Source organism: Anneissia japonica, unplaced genomic scaffold (assembly GCF_011630105.1).
Source record: "Anneissia japonica isolate Jap-2015-1 unplaced genomic scaffold, ASM1163010v1 scaffold287852_len814684_cov197, whole genome shotgun sequence".
NCBI classification, from domain to species: Eukaryota; Metazoa; Echinodermata; class Crinoidea; order Comatulida; family Comatulidae; genus Anneissia; species Anneissia japonica.
The window spans coordinates 41,859-64,197 of record NW_022704998.1 but is presented as its reverse complement, the minus strand read 5'-3'; the positions used below and the strand labels follow the sequence as shown (position 1 = coordinate 64,197).

Genomic DNA, 22,339 nt, shown 5'->3' with positions numbered 1-22,339 from the left:
TCCAAAACGTTTGTTGTGCGTATGGTTTTTACATCAATTAACCTTGATATGAGCATGCGCGGTTCTAACAATGAATGGCATATCCTGTCCTGTTACACATTAGGAACTCCATCTTCTAAACCTTCAAGACATTTTTTGTTTTACACTGTAATTGAGTGTGCTTGCTGTTGGATGTGAAACAAACCATATATGGGCATAACAATGTCATGTATCACACCTATAAATGGGGAAATCACATGTATTTGCCACATAAAACTTGAGAGTGAGAATAGATCTCTAAAAATTGTAAATAGAAAAAAAGAATATATGCATAAGTGTTCATCTACAGTTTCTTACATCTTTTTCTGTTTTTCATGGGCTGCCTCATTGTTGTTTTTTAGAATTTCCCCCCGGGCCTGCTGTAATCGTGATTCTTCCTTGCTCAATCGTTTCTGATTTAAAGAAGGAAAAAACAAGATTTTAAAGGATAAAAAACACAGTTGGAATTCAATTCATGTAGTTCACTTTTTCATTAATGTATTTTGGGATCTGTAAATGTTGATTAATGCAAAGCTGTATTGTTAGTAGTCCATAATGAGTGAGATATACACTTGGAAAGACTGACCATTTTAAATTCATTCCTCAACTCAAAACACCCCTAAAAAATTTATGAAAAAAATTAACAAAATACAACTTTAGAATTAACAATTTAAAATGTGTTAGAAGTTCCTCAGCTGAGAGATTGATTGACAAGCCAGTTGATTGACAGTTTATATTAACACCTACATACCTTGTAATAATTCACCTGCTCATCCAGTATCTTTAACCTCATGTCATAACTTTTGATCCTAGTTTCCAATTCTGACTCGTGTTCTAGTAACATCTTTACTTTTGTCTTCTCCATGCTGAGTTTGCTGTCCAAGTCCAGAAGTGATGAATTCAGTGTCTTGTTACTCTCCTGTACTTCATTCTGAAAAAAAATTGTTTTAAAACTTTACTTCAAGAGGGTAACCCTTCTTGCTCAACCTGTAGGCCAGCTGATATCCAGGGGACCACTTTAAAAATGACAATATAAAATTTTGATTAATTGATGGAAGTTTTGATAATTGGAGATTTAAAAAAAATGTTATTTGTTAATATTCCTTTCATAATGTAACAGTTCAGCTATAGGAAATTATATTTGAGTTAAAATATTCTAATGGCAGTGACTGTCCATCCCCATTCTTATTGAATTTTGTCTGTGTCCCCCACAGCGTTCTTCCCCCTCACCCTACTGTACTTCCCTCTCAACTTAAGACTAAAAATATCCTGCAGATTACCAACCTCTAAGGCATGATGAGGAGCACATAGTCCATGTATTCATATAGAAAGCTTTTAAAATGATAACATTACAAATTAAAATATGTTATTAAAGATAAACAAGCTTGCATATGACAGCTACAATGCAGAATAACGAAAATAAATAAATAAGTAATACATAATATAATGCAATGAATTTGAGAATTGATTCTTCTGATGAGGAGTTCATTTCAAGTCCTCATACATACCAACGTAAGCATAGTTTTCATTTGCTTGGATTCCATGTTAGTAAAGCGTTCTTCCGTTACAGCAAGCTTCATTTTATCAGCCTCCCAGGCTTCCCTCAGGGAGTCCAATTTGGCCAGTAAGTCTGATCTCTCCTTCGTTAAGCTAGTGTTAGTATCCCTTGCCTGCTGCAGGCCTTCACGGACGGTTGCTAGGGAATTCTGGGTCTGCATGCAAGAGGTGCATTTCAGTGTTTGAGAACAGTGAATCCAGTATGTAAATTATATAATTTTTTTTTTAAAAGACTTTTAAAATGACATTCTTGATGCTCACATAGGGGAGTATATATGATCAAATTTTGGAGACTAATACATGATTTATGCAACAGAAAATCTACTGAGCATACAGGGATATCCTTGGTAAAACTTGTTTAGTACATTTCTGTCGTGTGAATCTGATATTACTTTCATTCTAATATATGCATTAAGTATTAGTATACACATAACAATGTAAGCAACGATACATTTTATAAGCTCTCATCCAAAGCTTATTATTTTACCATACCCATCAAACACAAAGTGTTATGACATAATATATAATTATAATCGCCAAGCTATTTGTAAGAAGACCATGTGTGCAGCATATTTGGTGAGGAAGTTGTCCAATTGTGAACTTGTGTTTCACAAAGTCTGAAGCAAGACCCAGGTATTGGAAGGCAATAATTTTTGCTAAAAAGCAATAGGTCAGCATGTTTGAAAGTATAATTCTATGAAAAAGTTGAATGATTCTGCAAAGGATCAAATCCATGCACACTGTAGTTTTCTTATAAATCCATGCTCATACATCCATGCTTCATACATATAATTTACAAGCAGATGCTTATGTTAGCTTGACTGAATAACTTCATATGCCGTCAACAGAAGAAAACATGAGCTATGAGAATGCAGACATTTTCACAGTGACATAAGCAATTCATTACCTTCTGCAAACGATTTGTCATGGTTGTCAATCTCTCCGAGTAGCTAAGACGTTGATCCGACAATGCTTTTTCTTTCTCTTCTACCAGTGATTCCATCATTGTCTTATTCTCCTCTGTGTTCTTCAAGGACTGTTGAAGCTGCGTTGTCTCATCAGCATACCGATCTCTTTCCAGGGTCAATTTTTCAATGGTTGCTTCCATGTCACTCAATCTAGACTTGGTAGATGCCAATTTGGACCTCAATTCTAGGTTTGCTCTAAAGATGAAGAATTGATAAAAAAAAATCTCTCTTCCTACTAATGAAATTCAAGTACAAACACATGTGTTGCCCCAGAAAGCTCACAATGTTGTTTACGTATATTTACACTATTGTTTTTTGGTACCTTAACAACAATATTCACATGGGGCAGGGCTTAGCAAAGGTCAATTATATATGCGCAACTAAAGTTTGTTATGAAAATTAATAAAACATGCATTTAAAACCTTATTAAAGCAACCATTCAAATGATTTACCAGCATTAGGCCTACTGTGAACCAATCAAAAATAGCATTTTAACTACATACATGGTAAGACCCATCATACCTTTTATCTTCATTAAGCTGTTTAATTGTTTCCTCTAATGCATACAGCCTTCCTTCCTTTTCTGCTACTTTTTCTTTCATTGATTGTTTCTCTTCCTTTAGTCGATCCTTTTGCTCTTCCAAGTCTTTCTTTTCCTCATTCCATCTCTTACTGGTGTCAGTCAACTGGCATTCATATTTCTTGGCAGTTTCCTTCTGTTTTTTATCAGCCTCAAGGAATAAATTTCTTTGTTGATCTGCATTTTGCTTTGTTTGGAGTAGCTCTGATTTTAAAGAAAAATTATGGGATAATAATAATACTTCCATACCAGTTGTTACTTATATAGTAATAATAGGTTTAGTAAAATTAAGAAAATGAAATGATGAGTATAGTGATAATTAATACATTTAATTTTATTATATTATCAATATTATTACTACTATAATTATTTTTTCAGATAATTATTATTTAGTACTATAATTGTTATCATTTATTTTGTATTACTGTATTATTATTAGTGGTAGTGGTGCTTGTAGTCACTGGTAGTAGTAGTACAGTAATGATAATACAATACAAAATATTCAATTTGAACATTTTTAGATGTTTGGTTGATTGGAATTAGTACCTTTCATATATTGTTCTCGCTCTTTACATAGTTTATCAATTTGCTGGTTCAGCTGTGTTTCTGTTTCCAACCATTTCATTTTCTCTACTTGCAGTGTATCTAATGCTTTCTCCATGTTGCTCTTCTCATTACTTGACCTTTCATGCTGCTCCTAAAGAGTTCAAACATAATGAATCTAATAGCTATCTATAGAAACAAATACTTATGTCGTTTGTATTATTACTACAGTATGTATTCTATATTAAAGGTACTGTTGGACCTTCGGTGTGACCATAATGTACAACTGATAAATATTAATTATGATGATGGCGGTGGTGGTCAAACTGATGGTAATCATGGTAATGATAAACCAAAAAAAAGGGTTGGTTTATTTTATTTTTATTTTTTTTTTCAAAATATATTATTTACCAAGGAGATACTTTATACATTTTCAAGCTTAATTAATAAATTTGATACATTACTTTTGCCCTGTGGTTACCATTTATACAGTAACCAACCAAAATGCATAGGGCATAATAATATAATCTTTATAATTATAGACACTGTGAGGGTTTATTCAATTGAATAATAAACAAAAATAATTAAAAATTTATTAAAATATTACATTATTTTCCTACTCACCCTCAGAGATTTATTCATTGTCTTCTCCAGGTGAAAGTTCTTCTCAGCTGTCTGTAGTTTGTGTTTAATCTCAGCACTTTCAATTCTAGCCTCGGTCAGTTTTATCATCAACTCCTCTCTAGTAGTAACGTCTGTTATTGCCTATTAAATGTGGAGACAGGCAAAGAGTAAGAAAAGAGTTAAGAAACCAAAATGTCAGTAAACTAACATTCAATCGAAGCTGAAAATCGGCACTCAATCATTTTCAGTGCCTTTTACCGTATATACTCGCGTATAAGACGAGGCTTAAAATAGCAAATTACGATTGAAACACAGCAGGTTGCCTAATGCGCAAGTGTATGGTATATAGTTACATTGCAGGTTAATGCCACCTTAACAGTGCATTGAAACCTATATGAATGTTACCCATCAACATCAACTTCTCTTAATCCTTTTGGCAATACAGTACTGGTTTTCGTAAAGGCCAACCAAGACCATGTCGTACGACGCAGCTCGAAGCGATTTGTTTTCACGTCGGGTCTGTGTCAGTTAAATGCAGACGTGAAATGGTTGGCGTTGGGGGCAGTCGCGTCATAGAATATTAAACATGTTTAATATTTCTCACGACAGCTTAAGACTGTCCCCGACGATGAATCGCATCGGTCTGCGTCATATGATGCTGTCTGAGTTGGCTTTTAAAGTATATTCTGATAAATCCCATAAAATATAAATTTTGTAAATTTACAAAGGACTTTGTTAAATTCCTATTTATCCTCATACTATGTACTCCTATAAAATAGTTTTCATGGAATATCTCAAATTGTATTCTAATTTTCATAAATAATAGAAACCAGATGAAATTATTATTATAATGAGCTCTAATTGCATGTCGCCTACTTTGTATTCTCTGCGAGGTAGTTACTATATAAACTGCAAAATAATTAATGCATTCCAACAAGCAACACTAAATGGTAATATTTATGGTGGGTGCCTACCTTGGCTGTGATGGCGCCTAATTCATTGGGTCTGTCATGGCCTAGCAATCCACTATCCTTGCTAACTAGGCACAACATGTGCTCTAATTCATGCCTAGTTTTCTCATTTTTGCCTTTTTCCTGCTGCAGTTGTGTTGTTAACGCACCTACTTCCATAAACTGTTGCATAAAGCAATATGTCATAGAATGATAATGTTTTAGCCTGCTGCCACAGTGTCATCATAATGATTTCATTTGTAACTTGGGGCGTATCTCTGCTTCAGTCAAACCCAAACCCCTTTTTTCATTGATCCCCTCAGTCAAACCAAACCACCCTTTGTGTATCAAATAACATCAATATCATGATGTAATTAACTGTTCTCATGCTCTAGAATACTTCAACTCCTGGAGGATTTGTCCCCTACCCCCACCAGAGGTCTACCCATAAACCCCAACAAAGGCTTATGCCTCCCATGGACTTCTGACTCCATAGTTATTCTTGATTAGTTACGGGCCTAGTTTATTACTTGCATTTCCACATTTCTACATGAATACAGTATCCAGACTGAAGTGACTAGTTAAAAACAAGAGGAAATATATTGCTCATAGTTTGTCCTTTATAATTTTATCTTTTTTTTTTCACTATAATTATATTAAATTTTGAATACTAGAATCTGAAATCTATGCTTACTAATATCTAAATTTAAATTTTCTTAAAATATTTTTTTATATATTATGTATTGTGTATTTTTACCTTTTTGCTGTTTTCTGTTGTTATTGTGTCTATTGTTTTTTTCATCAAGGCATTTTCATTCAACAGAATTGATAATTCTTGATTTAGACTGCTTGCTTCAATCTCCTTTGCTCTAAATGGCCAAAAAAAGTAATTAAGTTTATTTTTTTTTTTTAAATTTATGGAAGTATCTAAAAAAAATAAGGATACCATCAAAGTATACTGAATCACTGTAGCAGTGTTAATTGGCCTGTCAGGAAAAATTACCTGCCAAATGTAGTCCATATAAGCCAAAATCAGTCCGGCGTCTATTTAGTATTTATAACTTGTATTTTCATAACGTCGTTTATAATTTTTTTTTAAAATCAAATGATAGATAAATATCTTATCTCTCATTATATGATACTGTTTTCATTCGTTATGTGTGAAATCATAGGTGAAATTAAGTAAAGCTTCGCGCCCAGTAAACCCTTTGGTGTAAAAGTATGAAAAGAAGTTAAACGTTGTAGTATTAAATCGTTTTGGTCCGCTTTAGTTTATTTTATTACCTTTTTTTTTGTTTTGGTTGTGTGTGCTTAACACAGTGACGAAGTACACCTACATGCATTCAATTCAAAGAATTCTGACCCCTTTATTTCATGTAATAATACCACACAGAATAATCTGGAATATTTAAAACTAATAAATAAGTCTTGTATTTCATTTTAAGCCCAAACCTAGCCAAGCATGTCCGCTTACTTTCCTCCACTCCAAGGGAGAAACAATCATACCCTACAAGCAGCAGAGGAGTTACAAGTGAATTGGCTAGGCCGACTTGGACCAATTTCATCCTAGAGGGACCGGTTTTAGCGGCTAAAATCAACCCGGAGGAACGATTTTAGTAGTCCGGCGGACAGATTTTGGCCGCCAAAATCGGTCCGCTAAACATTTTTTGGTCTGGACCTATTTTGACGTGGCAAACCCATCCCTTATAAAATTTAACATTTTATATTAGGCTATAACTTTCTGATTCCACTGTACATAGACAATTTGGTGATAATTTTTATTTTCATTTTTTTTTTTATTCAATACTTGGCATAAAGGTCAATCACAATCCTTTGCTCCAATTAAAAATAGCAAATTTAAATGCACAGAACAATGCAAAAGAAAACAGTAGTATATTAGAGCATTGTGTCCATGCTACTAAAATTTGCTCTAAGGATGAAAAATGATTTAAATCTTTGTCTTCCCAATCAAATATTTTACCCTCATTACTGGGACCCTTAAAAAATGGTGTTTTAACTACATTGTAGATTCATCATACCTTCTATCTTCATTAAGTTGTTTAATTGTTTCTTCTGATGCTTTTAGTCTTCCTTCCTTCTCTGCTATATTTTCTTTCATTGATTGTGTCTCTTCCTTCAGTTGATCCTTTTGCTCTTCCAAGTCCTTCTTTTCTTCATTCCATTGCTTGCTAGTGTCATTCAACTGGTATTCGTACTTCTCGGCAGTTTCCTTCTGCTTCTTTGTAGCCTCAAGGAATAAATTTCTTTGTTTTTCAGCATTTTTCTTTGCTTGGAGGAGCTCTGATTTGAAAGAAAAGTTAATGGATAATATCAATAGTTTGTTGGGGTCATGCAAAGCATAACAATAATACAAATAGTAATAAATATAATACAGCATTTGTGTACCATCTATCTATATTAGTACACCCTTTCCATGTTACACTAAACTCTTTAGAAAATTTTAACTCAACAATATGAAATAACTACAATACATTATTATTACGATGATTATAATTACTAAATTACTATCACTATTATGATTTTTCTGATTTTCTGCTGTTGCTTTTGCTATTATTATTACACAATAGAAAAACATTAATACAAGTTTGCAAATTGGTTTGTTTGTACCTTGCATATATTTTTCTCGTTCCTTGCATAGTTTATCAATTTGTTTGTTCAGCTGCGATTCTGTGTCCAACCATTTTAACTTCTCTACTTGCAATAAATCTAGTGTTCTCTCCATACTGTTCTTTTCCATGCTGGACTTTTCATGTTGCTCCTAAAGAACATCAATGAAAACTGACTCTAATAGCAATGCACTTTTAATGCATTTTGTACTCATCCAACGGTGACTGACTCGTTAGTTATAGACTTTGTGAGTTGTTTTTAGTTGTGTCATGTAATTTGATTCTGAGAATGGAAGGCAAGCATCCTAACCAGCAGACCACAGCTCCACCACACATTATGTAGTAAATCTATAGCTACTGTATGCAGTGGCGTACAGTAACTACAGGTAGGAGTCTTAAAATGAGAGGGCTGCTGGAGGGAATGTAAAGGTGAAGTGCGGGGCTCAATCATTAGGTGAGGGGAGCTAGCTTGCAAAATAATGTGATTTGAGAGGATTTTTAACTACTAGGGTGAAAGATGATGGGGGTGGGGGGAGGTACCCCTATACACGCCACTGACTGTAACTAATTATGTAGTATATTACAATTAATAAGTTGTTGATATGGCCACAGAGGTGCAGCAATATTGATATAACTATTGGTAGTAGGCAAGGATGATATTAATGGTTGATTGTGGTGTCAGTGATAGTTACTGTATGATGATAATTGCAATGATGTCAGTGCTGGTGCTAATGAATGATAATGATGGTGGTAGAGAATGATGATGGTGATGATGTTGAATGATGATAATGATTGTAGTGGTGGTAATGACAATGGGTGTATAGTGTTGGTAATGGCGAATGGTTTTAGTGGTGATAATGAAGGTGTGGTAATAACGATGCAATGATGATATTGATGGTGATGATAATTTAATAATTTTTTGTAATACATTGTAAAAACATATAAATAATTGTATTTGAAGATTCATACTCACCCTCATAGACCTATTCATGGTCTCCTCAAGGTGGAATTTTTTCTCGGCTGTCTGCAGTTTGTGTTTAATCTCACCACTTTCAATTCTAGCCTGTGTCAGTTTTATCATCAACTCTTCTATAGTAGTACCATCTGTTGTTGGCTATATCAGGAATGGCAGAGGGAAAGAGGTGAGGAAATGAAAATGTCTCAACCCTAAACATTTAGTATAGGTCCTAAACTCACATGTATTATAAAGTTATGAATTAAAATTTAATTTGTTATGAATTGACTACCGAGACTTACTTTTTGGTGGTAGCCTACCTTGGTTGTAATAGTGCCTAATTCATTGGGTCTGTCATGGCCTAGCAATCCACTATCCTTGCTAACTAGGCACAACATGTGCTCTAATTCATGCCTAGTTTTCTCATTCTTTCCTTTCTCTTCCTGCAGTTGTGTTGTTAAAGCCCCTACCTCCATAAGCTGTTGCATAAAGCAATATGTTATAGAGTGATCATGTTCTAGTGTTATATCAGTATGAAGTTCTTACTCGTTTAGGAGTATAAATTACCTGGGCAAATATTGATATACTATGCATCATTTACAAGTTGGCCAATAGCCTAAATTTAATGTCATCATGGCAACCGTTAATTATCGTCTCATTTATTTTCTGAATTTCTTTTCATCCCCAAAAAAGGTTTCACAATATGTTATTTAGTATTTAATGAACATTCTTTGATTTTAACTATATCTTTTTGTTGTCTTCTATTATATATTTAAGTTTTGGTTACTATGACCTGCAATCTAAAGTAACAGATATCTAAATCTCATTTTCCTTGTGTAAATTGTGTATTTTTTTACCTTATTGCTATTTTCAGTTGTTACTGTTTCTAATGTTCTCTTCATCAGTACATTTTCATTCAACATAATTGCTAATTCTTGGTTAAGACTGTTTGCTTCATTCTCTTTTAATCTAAATGGCAATTTATATAATAATGTAACAAATATCATGAAACAATGTTCAGTAGGTAAATCATTTCCATAGGTTTTAAAACATTAGTTTGAGAAAACAAATATAACCAACGAAATTGGATTTATATTTAAATGGAATTGAAATTATCATCAAATTATTGTTTTCAAATGTCATCACCACTATATTTAATTAATTTTATTTATATATTTTAATAAATACCTGAGTTCATTCTGGATTCTATTAATCTTCATCTGGCACTCGATTACCATCTTCTTCTGCTCATCAAGTTCCTGTTTCAATTCCTTCTCTTTGATAGATGCCGACCTCAACTTCCCATCCACATCCATTCGAAGCATCATCTTCTCTTCTTCCAGCTGAAGTTTCTTCTTCAGACCTTCCATCTCGGATTTTTGAACCGCCAATCCCAGCTTGCTCTGAACCTCCCCATGCTCCTGCCGTAGTTCTGTCAGTTCTTTGTTATCCCACAGCATCTTCTCCTTGATTTCTATTAGCTCATTTTTAAGTTTCTGTTTCTCAGAAATCATATCATGCCAGGCTTCATGATTCATCCATTCTGGTACTACCTTTAAGGGGTAGAGAGTTTAGTATTTACAAATAAGTTAGCCAGTATGTTTCAAATACCAACTTAGGGAGTCATCCAATGATGATGGTTAAGATGGTATTGATGATCACCCTCATCAGAAGACTTACAAAGTAGTGTTGTGTGAATTATTACCTTTCATTTTAATTCATTTTCCCATTCACACATATGTGAAGTCCTGTCAACAATGTTAATGGTGGTAATGATGCTAATGATACTGATGCTTAATATAATGCTGCTGGTGGTAATATAATATTGATGATCGGATAGTGAGTGATAGTGATATTGATGATAATGACAATGTTGATGATGTAATCAGATGATTTAACTTACTATGTTAAAGATATCATTGTGACTAACCTTTTTTGGTTGGTTCTTGATCTGTTTCTGGAGTACATCTACTTGCTCTCTTGCTGACTTCAACTCAATTTCCAACATTGTAATCTCTCTTTCACGTTCAAATATATCATTCTGTAAGTGCTCAACTCTATCATTAGTATTTTGTTGCTAGGACACAAAAACAAATAATAGTGTCGAATGAGATATTAAATTGGTAGAAAGTTTAGGTAATGACAATGATTATGTGATATCTTAGAATATACAAAGGCTTGCCATCCGAAAACCAACATCAGTGACCAAAAAGGAAATTTGACTTTTTAATATATTCTTATTCTCCACATTGTAAAATTTAAAATGATGGGTGATGATGGAATCGACTTACTATTGCCAAAGCTATGAGTAAAAATTATTACGGGTTTTCTGTACTAACGTATACAACACTGCCACATTCTTATGCTACTTACTCAGTTTAACAATTATCGACATTACACAGGTTTTGGAAGGCAAGCCTCATATGGTGATGATGTAGAAGTGGATGATAATGCCAAAATGACGATGATAAAGAAGATATGATGATGACGATATGTTGTAGTGGTGATGGTGGTGAGGATGACGATAATATTAATGATAATTGTGATGATGATTATGATGGTAGTGATGATGATGAAATATAAGTAATTATAATCTTACCTCAAGATTTCTGACCTCAGTTTTTGTGATGACCTCTTCAATAATTGGAAGCTGTGAATTGTCTAGCAATAGCTGTTCGTTATCCTGTATGACCTCCTTCAGTTTTTTCTCCAATTCTTTAATTCTTGTGTCAGCTACTTGCTTCTTAGCAACAAGACTAGTTAAAGAAGTGCGACCTTTTTCAAGTTCATCATTTGCCCTATCCATCTACCATAGAAATCAAACCACTTGTTAATTTTTATGTAATTTAGTCTCACAATAATACGTTTTAACAATAATAAGTTTAAAATCAGAAAAACATATTTCAAATTATCTACCTGCTTTTCCAGGGTTTTAATTGTAATTTCAAGACGATCTGTTTGCTGTTGCTTGCCTTTAAGCTGTTCCAAATACTGCTGTCCCTCTTCCTCCATCTGGGTCAACCTCGCAGTAAGATTTTCATTACGTTTCTTGGTGCTGCTAACCTCAGCTTTTAACAGACTGCAGTGTTGACGGACACACTCTACCTCAGCTTTTAGGGTCATGACTCTTGAATCAGACAAATCTTTTAATCCCAAAAAATAGTTGTTTAAAACCAATTTGAGTGGCAATGAAATATACAGCTTAAATGAAACATTGATGTAACAATGAGTCTCTTGTATTAATTTAGAAGTTGACCTGGCAAAACAAGATTTATTGCAAAATTACTTTATATGAAACATAAAAAAAGATAAAAATTAAACATCATAAGCTACTCATTTTGATTGGTTGTGATGCATGATTACAACTTACATCTGTATGCTCTCAGGCATCCATTCAACTTCTCTCTTGCAAACTCACGCTCACTAATGTGTACTGTACATGCAACCATTAAGATATATATTTATTACTGTTTCATCAATTCCTAGAAAGTTATGTTTTTAAGTAAATTTCTGTGTCACCTGTTTTCTTGTCGATGACAAGTGATTGATCCTTAGACCTTATTTTGTCCATCTCCAACCTCCACAAGTTATTGTCGTGATGAAGTGCTGAGATGGTCTTCTCCAGGTGTTTTATTTTCACTTGCAGTTCTTTGTTCTCACTGACAAGCTGATCAATAGTTCTGCAAAGTGAAAATAAGAACAATAAAAAGATGTGGACTCTTGGCCTACATTGCTGACCTATATTGCTTATCAGGTATTGGAACTCATCCATCAATCATAACTTAACTGATGGAATATTAATCGACATATCGATGTTGATGACATATTCCATCATTTGTAATATTTCCGCAAAAGGTGAATACTATAATAAAAAAATTTAAAGAAATATGAAAAACTAGAAATACATACATTATAACAATCAAAATATTTATATTCCACATTTTAGTGAACCAACGGGAACAAAATTCCCACAAATTTACAATGATACATATTTATAGTTTTATTTTCTTAATATTTACTTTGTATTTACTTACTGGTTATAAGAGGTTTCCATTGTAGAGTTTTCAGTGATGGCACTACTCAGTTGTTCTTGCAAAGCTTCCAACTCCAGCCTATCTGAAACCTTTATTTTAAATATAATAATTTTTATTTTATTCCATCTGAAAATTGACATTTCCTAGGAAAATATGCATTTCCTCATTATAATATTTGGTTAAACAACATTTTTCTGATCACTATACAGTAGTATTACCTAAAGACAATAATATTTTTTTTAAATGGTATTTTTTGGCTTTTGAAACACATTTTACCATCAAGAATGACTTTTTGAATATAGATTACTACTCATGGATTTATTATGCATTCAATGATCGATTTTTGGTTGATGATTTTGGTTGATTTCTAGCATTAGTACCTGTTTTTCTCCATCTAGCTGTTCCATTTTCTGTTGGAACCCCATCAGTTTTTGTCTGCTCTCATTTCTTTGATTCCAAATGAAAAGGATAACCTTTTGGAAAAATACATGGTCCTTGACCCCACCATCCGGTCCACCATCTGTAGCCTGCACCTCGTGGAATATTTGCTGCAGTTGTCTCTCTCGCTAGATTTAAACAAAACATAATCTGGGATTAAATTTAATTTTGTTTGAAGTAATGCCAACACCTACACACTTTGTATAATTATTGGGATTCAAATCCGAGACATCCTGACTACTATGCTTTAACATCCACCAGCCAAGTTATTATATTCTGGAAGTATAAAATAATTATGAAAATAAGTTGTGCTTATATGCACTTCACATTACTACCCTCAATCAAGCCTAAACCTGAACTACAACTGTCTGCAAATGTATTTTTAAGACCCAAGGGCTGTGCATTATCCTATTAATTCATTTCAATGTCAATTCCAAGGTAAAATGGAGGGTTAACATTGCATAGAAATTTGGCAAAAGCCATTATTTATTTCAAAATATAATAACACAATAGGATGAAAACATGGATATAACCACATATTAACACAAAAAAACATTAATTTTAAACAGCCAGGTAAAGTCTAACAATAGAGAAACATGTTACATTAATTACAAATATTAACCAATTGTCCAATTTTTATGGACAAACAAAATGAGGCATGAGCTTTGAACCATACAGTTCAAACTACGTAGTTTATAAAAAAAAATGCATCAGAAATCATGTAATATAGACAAAGCTAGATACCAGTAAAACATATGAAATCTTTGGAAATAAACAAGAAGACATTTTCATGCAAGCAACACAGATCACAGTAGGCCTAAGCATGAAAAAAAACCCCACTGAACCAGACTTGCTACCAAACACAACAGAGGATGTAACAGCAGATGTACTGCCAACCTTTATTGGGTTGGTCCAGATTTTCAACCAATCACTGGCTCTCACACTATCAAATCTTTGCTGTACTATTCCATTAGTTTTGGTCATGTGATTGCTATGTCCACCTTGCTTGAAGGCCTGAAGGCTGCTCACTAATTGCCTCAGATGTTTTATCTTGTCATAACCTGTTTTTGTTTTCTCTTTCTGCTTTTCATATTTCAGTTGGAATTCACTATGTTTTGCCTACACAAGGAAGTAGTTTAAAATATTTTAATAACTTATTAAAATAAAAAATTGAATTTGTTCGATATCTTTTTGAATACAGCACAGCAAATTTACCATAACATACTCATTAAACAGAAGACATCTTCTAAAAATGTTTAAGATTTTAAACATTTTTTGTCAAATTTCTTTTAACTTTGGTGATATAATTTTCAATTAAACCTGATCCACTGACTGGCTGATGCGACCATGATATTATGTAGATATTCATAATTTTCTTTTAAATCAGTTTCTTCCTGAGTAGATGATTTTATATGTATAATTGTATATCAAAAAAATAAATTTATACAGTACATAATATTTTTAATCTATATTTTTTAACAATGACTCACTCTTGAACTGTCGATAACCATGGATTTTTAAATCAGAAATTTAAAAAAAAAACACTTTTTGATTAATTTTATAAAATAAAATTAATTTGATATTTCATTTTTAGCACCACATGGAAAGACAACCTTCATCTTTTGTGTATGTACAGTACAGTGACGACACCAATAGCCTCACCCTAAACTTTGAGTTGTCTCGCAGTAGTTTCTGTTCAACAGTTGTCAACTGCAAGGCATGGTCATCCCATGTTTCTTTCAACTTCCGTTCTAAGAATTCTACCTGCTCCCCAAGTGACCCATTGCTCACCTGCTAATGGTGTGGGTTTGCATGGTAAAACAGGTAAAAAAGTTAAATTTAATTATTAGTAGTTTTGGAATAAATAAGTGAAAACACAAAAGAGATAGTTAATGGAGAAAAAAACTGAAATGAAAACAATACAGTATGTATTTCTCTGCAAATAACTCCTGAAATAAAAAATTGTTTTCACTTCTACATGAATTTTAAATAATGACAAATATAGGTAAATGTAGGTAGGGCAAAATTACACCTATACATGTTTCTCCTGATGTAAATCCAGTTATTGTCTATTCCATCACGACAATAACAATTACTATTAACACTGCAGTACCCGCTGCTTGTTTGGACTCGAATTCAACCCTGGCCATCAGGCACAAGCTCGGTGGTCTAGAGGTATGATGCCAGGCTAGTGATCTGGAGATCGTGGGTTCGAGTCCCAACCGAGAACTTACGATTTTTTTCGCAATTGTTTTCAAATGTACAGAGTATTCAGTACATTTCAATGTCAGGTAGGGCAAAATTACACCTCTGACAATTATAATGTAAATTTATGAATATGTACCACTTTCCTACCACCTCCCAAGATGGAATTCAGCTTACCCCTGGTAAAAGTGATGAAGGTGTTGATTGGTCAGCTAGTTGTTTCAAACGGCAATTATGCTCCCTCTTCTCAGCATCAGCTTGCTCGCAAACTTCTCGCAGTTTTACTGACATCTCTACCAGGGCTTTCTTAGTCTTTTCTAATTGATCCTTTCCATCAATATAAAGCATAATAATATATCTTACATATTGATTCTGTTTATCAAGATAACAATACAGTACATATTTTGCTTGTAAAAGTGAAATAACCAAAGAACAGCACATACCCTATATACTGTAAGAAAATAATTTAATATCAGCAATTTCCTAAATTTATTATGTTATTTACTTAGAATAGTTGGATCTGTCAAACTCCTATTGTAATTCATTTCAAACATGAATTCATCAACAATAATGTAAACATTCTGAACTCTTTATGTATGCAACACAACTTTATTTACTTAAATGACACACACCTGCAAACATTGATTTTATAGACTGCAAATAATGAATGTATTAGTTTACACAAACTTGAAATTAGATATCTATTATTATTATGTGTAAGTGTAAATGTTCTGTTAGGCGACTGTTTTATGCAGTGTGCTGCTCTTGAATAAGCACTGTTCGATTTTGAACAATTTGTCACTGACATCACAAAGAGACAAAAACCTAAAAATTCACAATTTTTCAAATTTTTTTTTCTTTGACATTTGGGTTATGTACATCAAACTCTACATTTCAGTTAGTTTTTAAGAGTGAAACTATAATATTTAGTTAATTAGACTAATTAGCCATAACACACAAACCAAGAAAAATGGATTTTTTGTTTCATGAACAGACACAAACTTTCTGTTGGTTATCAAAAGACATGCGTGTAGCGTTGCATCACTGTGATCAGTTAAACAAGGCCTAGCTTGGTTAGGGCTAGATGTAAAGATTAGATTTCCCTAACTTACCTAGGCATAGCGGTACCTTTCTTGCAGCAAATCTTGGTATAAATCTATATACATGCAGCAAGTGTGGAATTATTAGTAAACATCATGATTTAAGCAGGATAAGCCTAGTTTGTTTTTTTTTTTCGACAACGGTGAGGAATTGTCACAGTGCTTCAGAGTATCAACAGGACATCCTTTGATGTTTCGCATCATTCTAACCAAGCTAGGCCTTGTTTAGCTGATCACAGTGATTGCATTGCCGCACGCACGTCTTTTGATAACCCACTGAAAGTTTGTGTCTGTTCATTACAGATTAAGTTATACTACCACTGCAAAATAGTACATTTTCACACAATAATTTGTGATTAGCGACACTGTCAAATACGCACTGCACTAAAACTTATTGGAATATTGACCGTTTTTTCTTTAATTGTTTACCTTAATTGCAGATGACTCATCTACAAGATCATGCTGAGACAGGCTTGACAGATTGCTCTTCTGCATCTCGATCAAGTCCTGCCTAGCTTTCTCTAATTGGTTTGCAACAGCTTCTTTCTGGTTAAAATAATGATTAAAAAAAACACCAAGAATTAATTGTCATTTACTGATACTAAATAAAGGTTATATAACTGTAAATAATAATACCAAAACCCTTTTACCAATAAAACAATGAATAACAAAATTGTTTTGTGAACATTTTAAGGATTACAAGTACTTGAACATATTAATTAACATCATGTTTTTTAAACAAAGCAGTCAGAACAGCATGTATACTATAAAAGAAAACCACAAGGTAATGGTAATTGTATTTCTATAGCTCCTTTTACAAAAAAAAATTAGCTCAAAGTGCTTATACTGATGACAATTATAGTGATGATGATAATAATGACAATGATAATGATAACACAGTTAAACTGCCTATGTTGACTTTGCCTAACTCAAATCATCCAAGTCGATCTTATTTTACATGCCAAATTGTTGTGTTTTTCATTAATCAACAATCTATAAGTCAAATTTTATCTTAAGTCGAAGAATTTTTCAATGCCATTTTGGGTTCAATTTAGGCAAGTTCAACTTTATTGATACTGTAATAATAATATACAGTAACAATAATGGTAACAATAATAATAATAATAATAAAAATAATAATAAATTAATAATAATAATTAATAATGATTAAGATAATGATAACAATGATTATGATGACAATAATAATACTGTAATAATAATAAACAGTAACAATAATGAATAAGATGATGACAATAATGACAGTGATAATGGTAATGGTATCATAAAGGTAATGATACAGTAATATTATCCGGCCAATTAATTATAGTAAGTCTGAGTCAATATCACATTGCTTGTAGTGGATTCAGGCACTCTATAAATATAATGAAGACTCTCAATGTAACAGGATTTTAAATAAACTACTATGGGATACCTCATTCAGAACAGCATGCATCTCATTCCTCAGTTCATGTAGCCTCCTGTTAAAGTCATCCGCCATTTTGTCTTTCTTCTGCTTAGCCTTACGTGAGACAGAATCTAACTGGTCTCGTAGCTTACGGCATTCATCCTCTCGCTGTTGCAGGAGGACTTCATTCTCTCTGCTTGTCAGACTAGATTTACTCTTTGAATTTTCAGCTTCAACTGAACATAATTGAGAAATTATTCATCAAGGTTTTTTTAATACAATACATTTTGTGTCATATATTGTTTTAGTTTTGTTTCATATATTTTATTATCAATAAATGTATTGTAATTAAGTTCATTGTAATTAAGTTCATTTTTGAATTGTTGTTTATCTGCCTTCATATCAAACAAATATAATAATATATTGTATAATATAGTATTATTATTAATATCATAATATTGAGATAGTAGTAATATTAATAATGTAATTAACAATAAAAATTGGCTATTACTATGTTTTGCTTTTTTAAAGCCTACAATAAAAAGTATAACAAAAGAAAAAAGGCAAATGTCTTACACGTTCACATCATAAATTTGGGTAAATTCGCATTGTAAACATTCCAAATAATCCATACAGTGATTGGCAGTGATGTAGCATTTATATTCACAACCAAACCTGACTGTACCTGTGGGACTGCAATGCAAACATTTCATTTCCTTACAGAATGTCTAAAATGAAATAGGTTTACTATACCTTTGAGTTGGTTGTAGTTTTTGTGCAGTGCAGTATACTTTGCATGAAGACTCCTCAGGCTATCCTGAAGTTCGTTTAGCAGGGACTCATTCTGCAATCATAACAACGGTTGAAAGCGTATAACTTGACTTTGGTGGTGGTTGCATATAATATATGCACCAATATTGTGTGTAAACAGTTGATTGGTTTCCAACAATAATGATGTTATTTTAAAAATACAATTTAATATTCTATGGCCTTCTTTGCTTCTTTCATGAATCCAATTATATTTTTACTGCGGGTAATCAATATTTCAATCAATAGGAATGAACAATGAACAAAAAGCTTCTTTTTTTATTAAAGAATATTAAAATAATTTCTTTTACACTACATCTACATCCAGTTCAAATTTTTGGATCGGAAAGCCTACCGAATATCGAATCAGTAATGTGAGAATAAGGACACATCAGAAAAAGCGGTCTAATATTAAATATTAGATTCCAATGCAAATGCAGCTTTATACTGTCTGAAAAGTTCTCTTCATAAAATGTACTCAAATAATCTTTATTGATAACATAATGAATAAAAATAATTATATTTCCTAATGTATGGTTCATATATATGTTGAAATGTACTGTAAAAATCCTAAAAGTTCTATCCTATAATTACAACCTCACTAAACATCAGAGGATCATTTAAAATAAAATTACTATTCTGATATTAAATATTAGATTTATCCTAATAATTATACCTGAACAGTTTCAATGCTAATAACCCTGTTCTCCAAGTCTCTGATTCTGCAAGTCTCAGGGGCACTCATACTCTCTTCAAGATGCCTGACTTGACTGGCTTCCGGAACACTAAAAGATACTCCTGGTTGTTCTTTTTCATAATTCACCTCAGCATTGTTTTTACTGCTCTCTGTATCTTGGACCTGTTCTGTAGCAGGAGTTTTTGTAAGAGGCTTGTCCAATTCTTCCAGAATCACCCACTCATCTTCATCTGAGCTGTCAGTTGATGATTTAGGACATGATTCACTCAAAGCAGTAATCTGTTTTTCAGTAAGGCCTGATGGTGGGACATCAGCACCGTTTGATGAAACCATGAATTTTGTTAGAGAAGCACTGAATACTGATTTCATGGAGGTATCTCTGGCACCAACATCTGCAATTCTTTCTTGTGAACATACAGACATATCTTCTTTCATGGAACTTGCATCTGAATTATTTGCAACCATTACTGAAGGTGAGGTGAAACTTTGAAAAGATCCAACTCCTGTCAACTTCTCATTTGCCTCTCGATCAGCTCTCTTTTTCATTAGTACTGATGGTGTGGAACCAGTCAAGTTTTCTGCTGAGGTTTCAAGAAATAGTTTAGCCATTAATTTGGAGGGAGTAGTATAGCTTGAGAAAGAGCCAACACCAGAGATGAGTTCTCCAACTTCTCTATCTTTCTTCTTCTGCATCAGTTTCGATGGTGTGCAATGATCCAACATAGTTTCTGGCTGATCTGGTTGAGTTACGGTCACATGCACAGATGGTGATGTGAAACTATCAAAGGAACCTACACCTGACATTTCAATTGTGTTTTCTCTTGCTTCAGTCTTTCTCATCAACACAGACGGTGTCGAATAATTATCAATATCAGAATGAATTGGCTTAACTATGAGCTCATTGGTGATATTAACAGTTGCGGTCACAGATGTTTTATCATGTTTGCTCTCAGAAGTTACTAGATGATCTTTGTTGTTTCCATCTTCAGCAGCTGTATTATCTTGAATGTTCTTTTGATTATCTCTGTTGCTATTTTGTAATGAACCACCGTCTGTCTCATCTAAGGATGCTGGTTCAGGACTACAAGAGCTTTCTGCAGAACTTTTACAATTCAGAGCCAGACAGCTTCTCTTCTTTTTCTTCTTTTTTGGGGACTTTTTTCGACCAGAGCGTGAAGAATTGCCAGACGATGATGTGGTACTGGAGGTGTTTTTGGCACTACAACTTGACATGCTTTCCTTATCATTTGTCTCTATTGATATATGGGGATCCATCTGCACAGAATTTTTAATATTATCTCTCATCAAAGAGTTGTCATCTTCCCGACTCCTAACCTCATTTGTAGTCCTACCTCTGTCTCTAGCTGAATTCTTATTGTAATCTCTAGCTAACTCTGAACTGCTATCCTGTATCTCTTCATCTGACTTATCTTTCCTAGGTTCCTCAACTGACTTTTCTTTCCTAGGTTCCTCATCTGACTTTTCTTTCCTAGATTCATCATGGCTGCTTTCATACGACCCTACCTTACTTGATGATGACGTCTCGTTGGGTGCACAATCTACAGATGCTAGCTGGTGACTATCATCATGGTTAAGATCATCGCCAAAACCAGATGATACTGTGTCTGATGCATCATGAGAAGCACCTGCAAGGACTGCTACTCTAGTCTTAATAACTGGTTGCAAAATCTGATCTGAGGATTGAGAAAATATTAATTTATTAATTTTTAAAATTAGATCATACAGTATTTAAAGATTATCCTTACAAAAGCCCAGTGAATCAGTAAATTTTCAGGACCTATTTTCAGAGGAAAAAAAAACATTTGAGAAGATAATGGTATAGTGGAATGGTCCAGATAGAGATAGAGATGTTGTGTTAATTGTGATAATATGAAATGAAAGGTAATATTTTAGGTTATATTAGCAAACATTGTGAAATATTGTTGATTTAAAAAATTCTCCTTGCTGAGACAGTCACAGGTGTAATTTTTTCTTCCTGTGGTAAAATTATCTGGGAATGAAAAGCATTAATTTATCTCCTAACATCCCCGGGTGATGATCAATGATGGCATTGTTATGTCTGCACATACTCTGAGCAGTGGGCCACTAAGCGTAGATATGTAGCAAGGTAGTTTCCGTGGTAACAATGAAGGTACGTCATGACATCAATCAACTGATGGAAACTGTGCAGAGTGGTAAAATCAATTGGCTATGAAATTCGTAAAAAAATTAACAAGTACTGCAAACTGTAATTAGAGTATACAATTAATGGAAGTTTTTTTTTTTGTCCATTACATTACAAACTGTAATGCTAGTAAGCTTAAAAAAATGTTAAAAAGTTCACCTACATTAAAATATTTTTTATTCGTCTACTTTTCTTAGCTCAATATTCTCTTAGCTCAATTTTCTCTTGTCTCCACCCAAATTATTTGATACTTTTATTTATATTTACAAACATACATTTTTTCCTTTTAATTATTGTTAATAATAATATTCCCTCTGATAATTTTTTTTTTGTTTTTATGTGACACACTAGTGAAATCATTGCTGTGTTTATCACTTTACAGACAGGATAAATAAACAATAATCAATCCACATATCACAATTCACATAATCTATTGTTTGTCTTCAAAAGGCATTCAATTGATATTTTAGAAACTACTCAAAATAAAATTACATTTAATTTCCTTTTTTTTCTCAACTATATTGATTTAACTTACCAACCGATGTTCCATCTGATTCTGAATCCATTTCAACATGTATCATTCCATACCTTGCATTACAAAACAAGCCTGTGTCTTTATTTTGGAAAGAAAAGTGAAGTAAAAATA

At 33.0% G+C, this 22,339-nt stretch overlaps 1 protein-coding gene across 1 annotated transcript; it reads right to left on the bottom strand.

Annotated features, from left to right (window-relative positions):
* Positions 1–234: 234 nt before the first annotated feature.
* Positions 235–19,997, bottom strand: LOC117105177 (COP1-interactive protein 1-like). The gene is made up of 28 exons (XM_033246247.1): positions 19,488–19,997; positions 18,758–18,848; positions 18,032–18,240; positions 17,029–17,145; positions 15,677–15,826; positions 14,957–15,085; positions 14,192–14,413; positions 13,237–13,422; positions 12,857–12,945; positions 12,342–12,502; positions 11,739–11,965; positions 11,422–11,628; positions 10,753–10,899; positions 10,011–10,375; positions 9,680–9,791; positions 9,143–9,301; positions 8,841–8,981; positions 7,869–8,019; positions 7,280–7,541; positions 5,998–6,109; positions 5,265–5,423; positions 4,291–4,431; positions 3,670–3,820; positions 3,066–3,327; positions 2,483–2,738; positions 1,527–1,730; positions 770–949; positions 235–431 (listed from the first exon to the last, which is right to left on the bottom strand). The coding sequence occupies exons 1-28, from the start codon at positions 19,971–19,973 to the stop codon at positions 333–335; spliced, it is 5,175 nt and encodes a 1,724-aa protein (XP_033102138.1). The 5' UTR covers positions 19,974–19,997; the 3' UTR covers positions 235–332.
* Between the last annotated feature and the right edge of the window lie 2,342 nt (positions 19,998–22,339).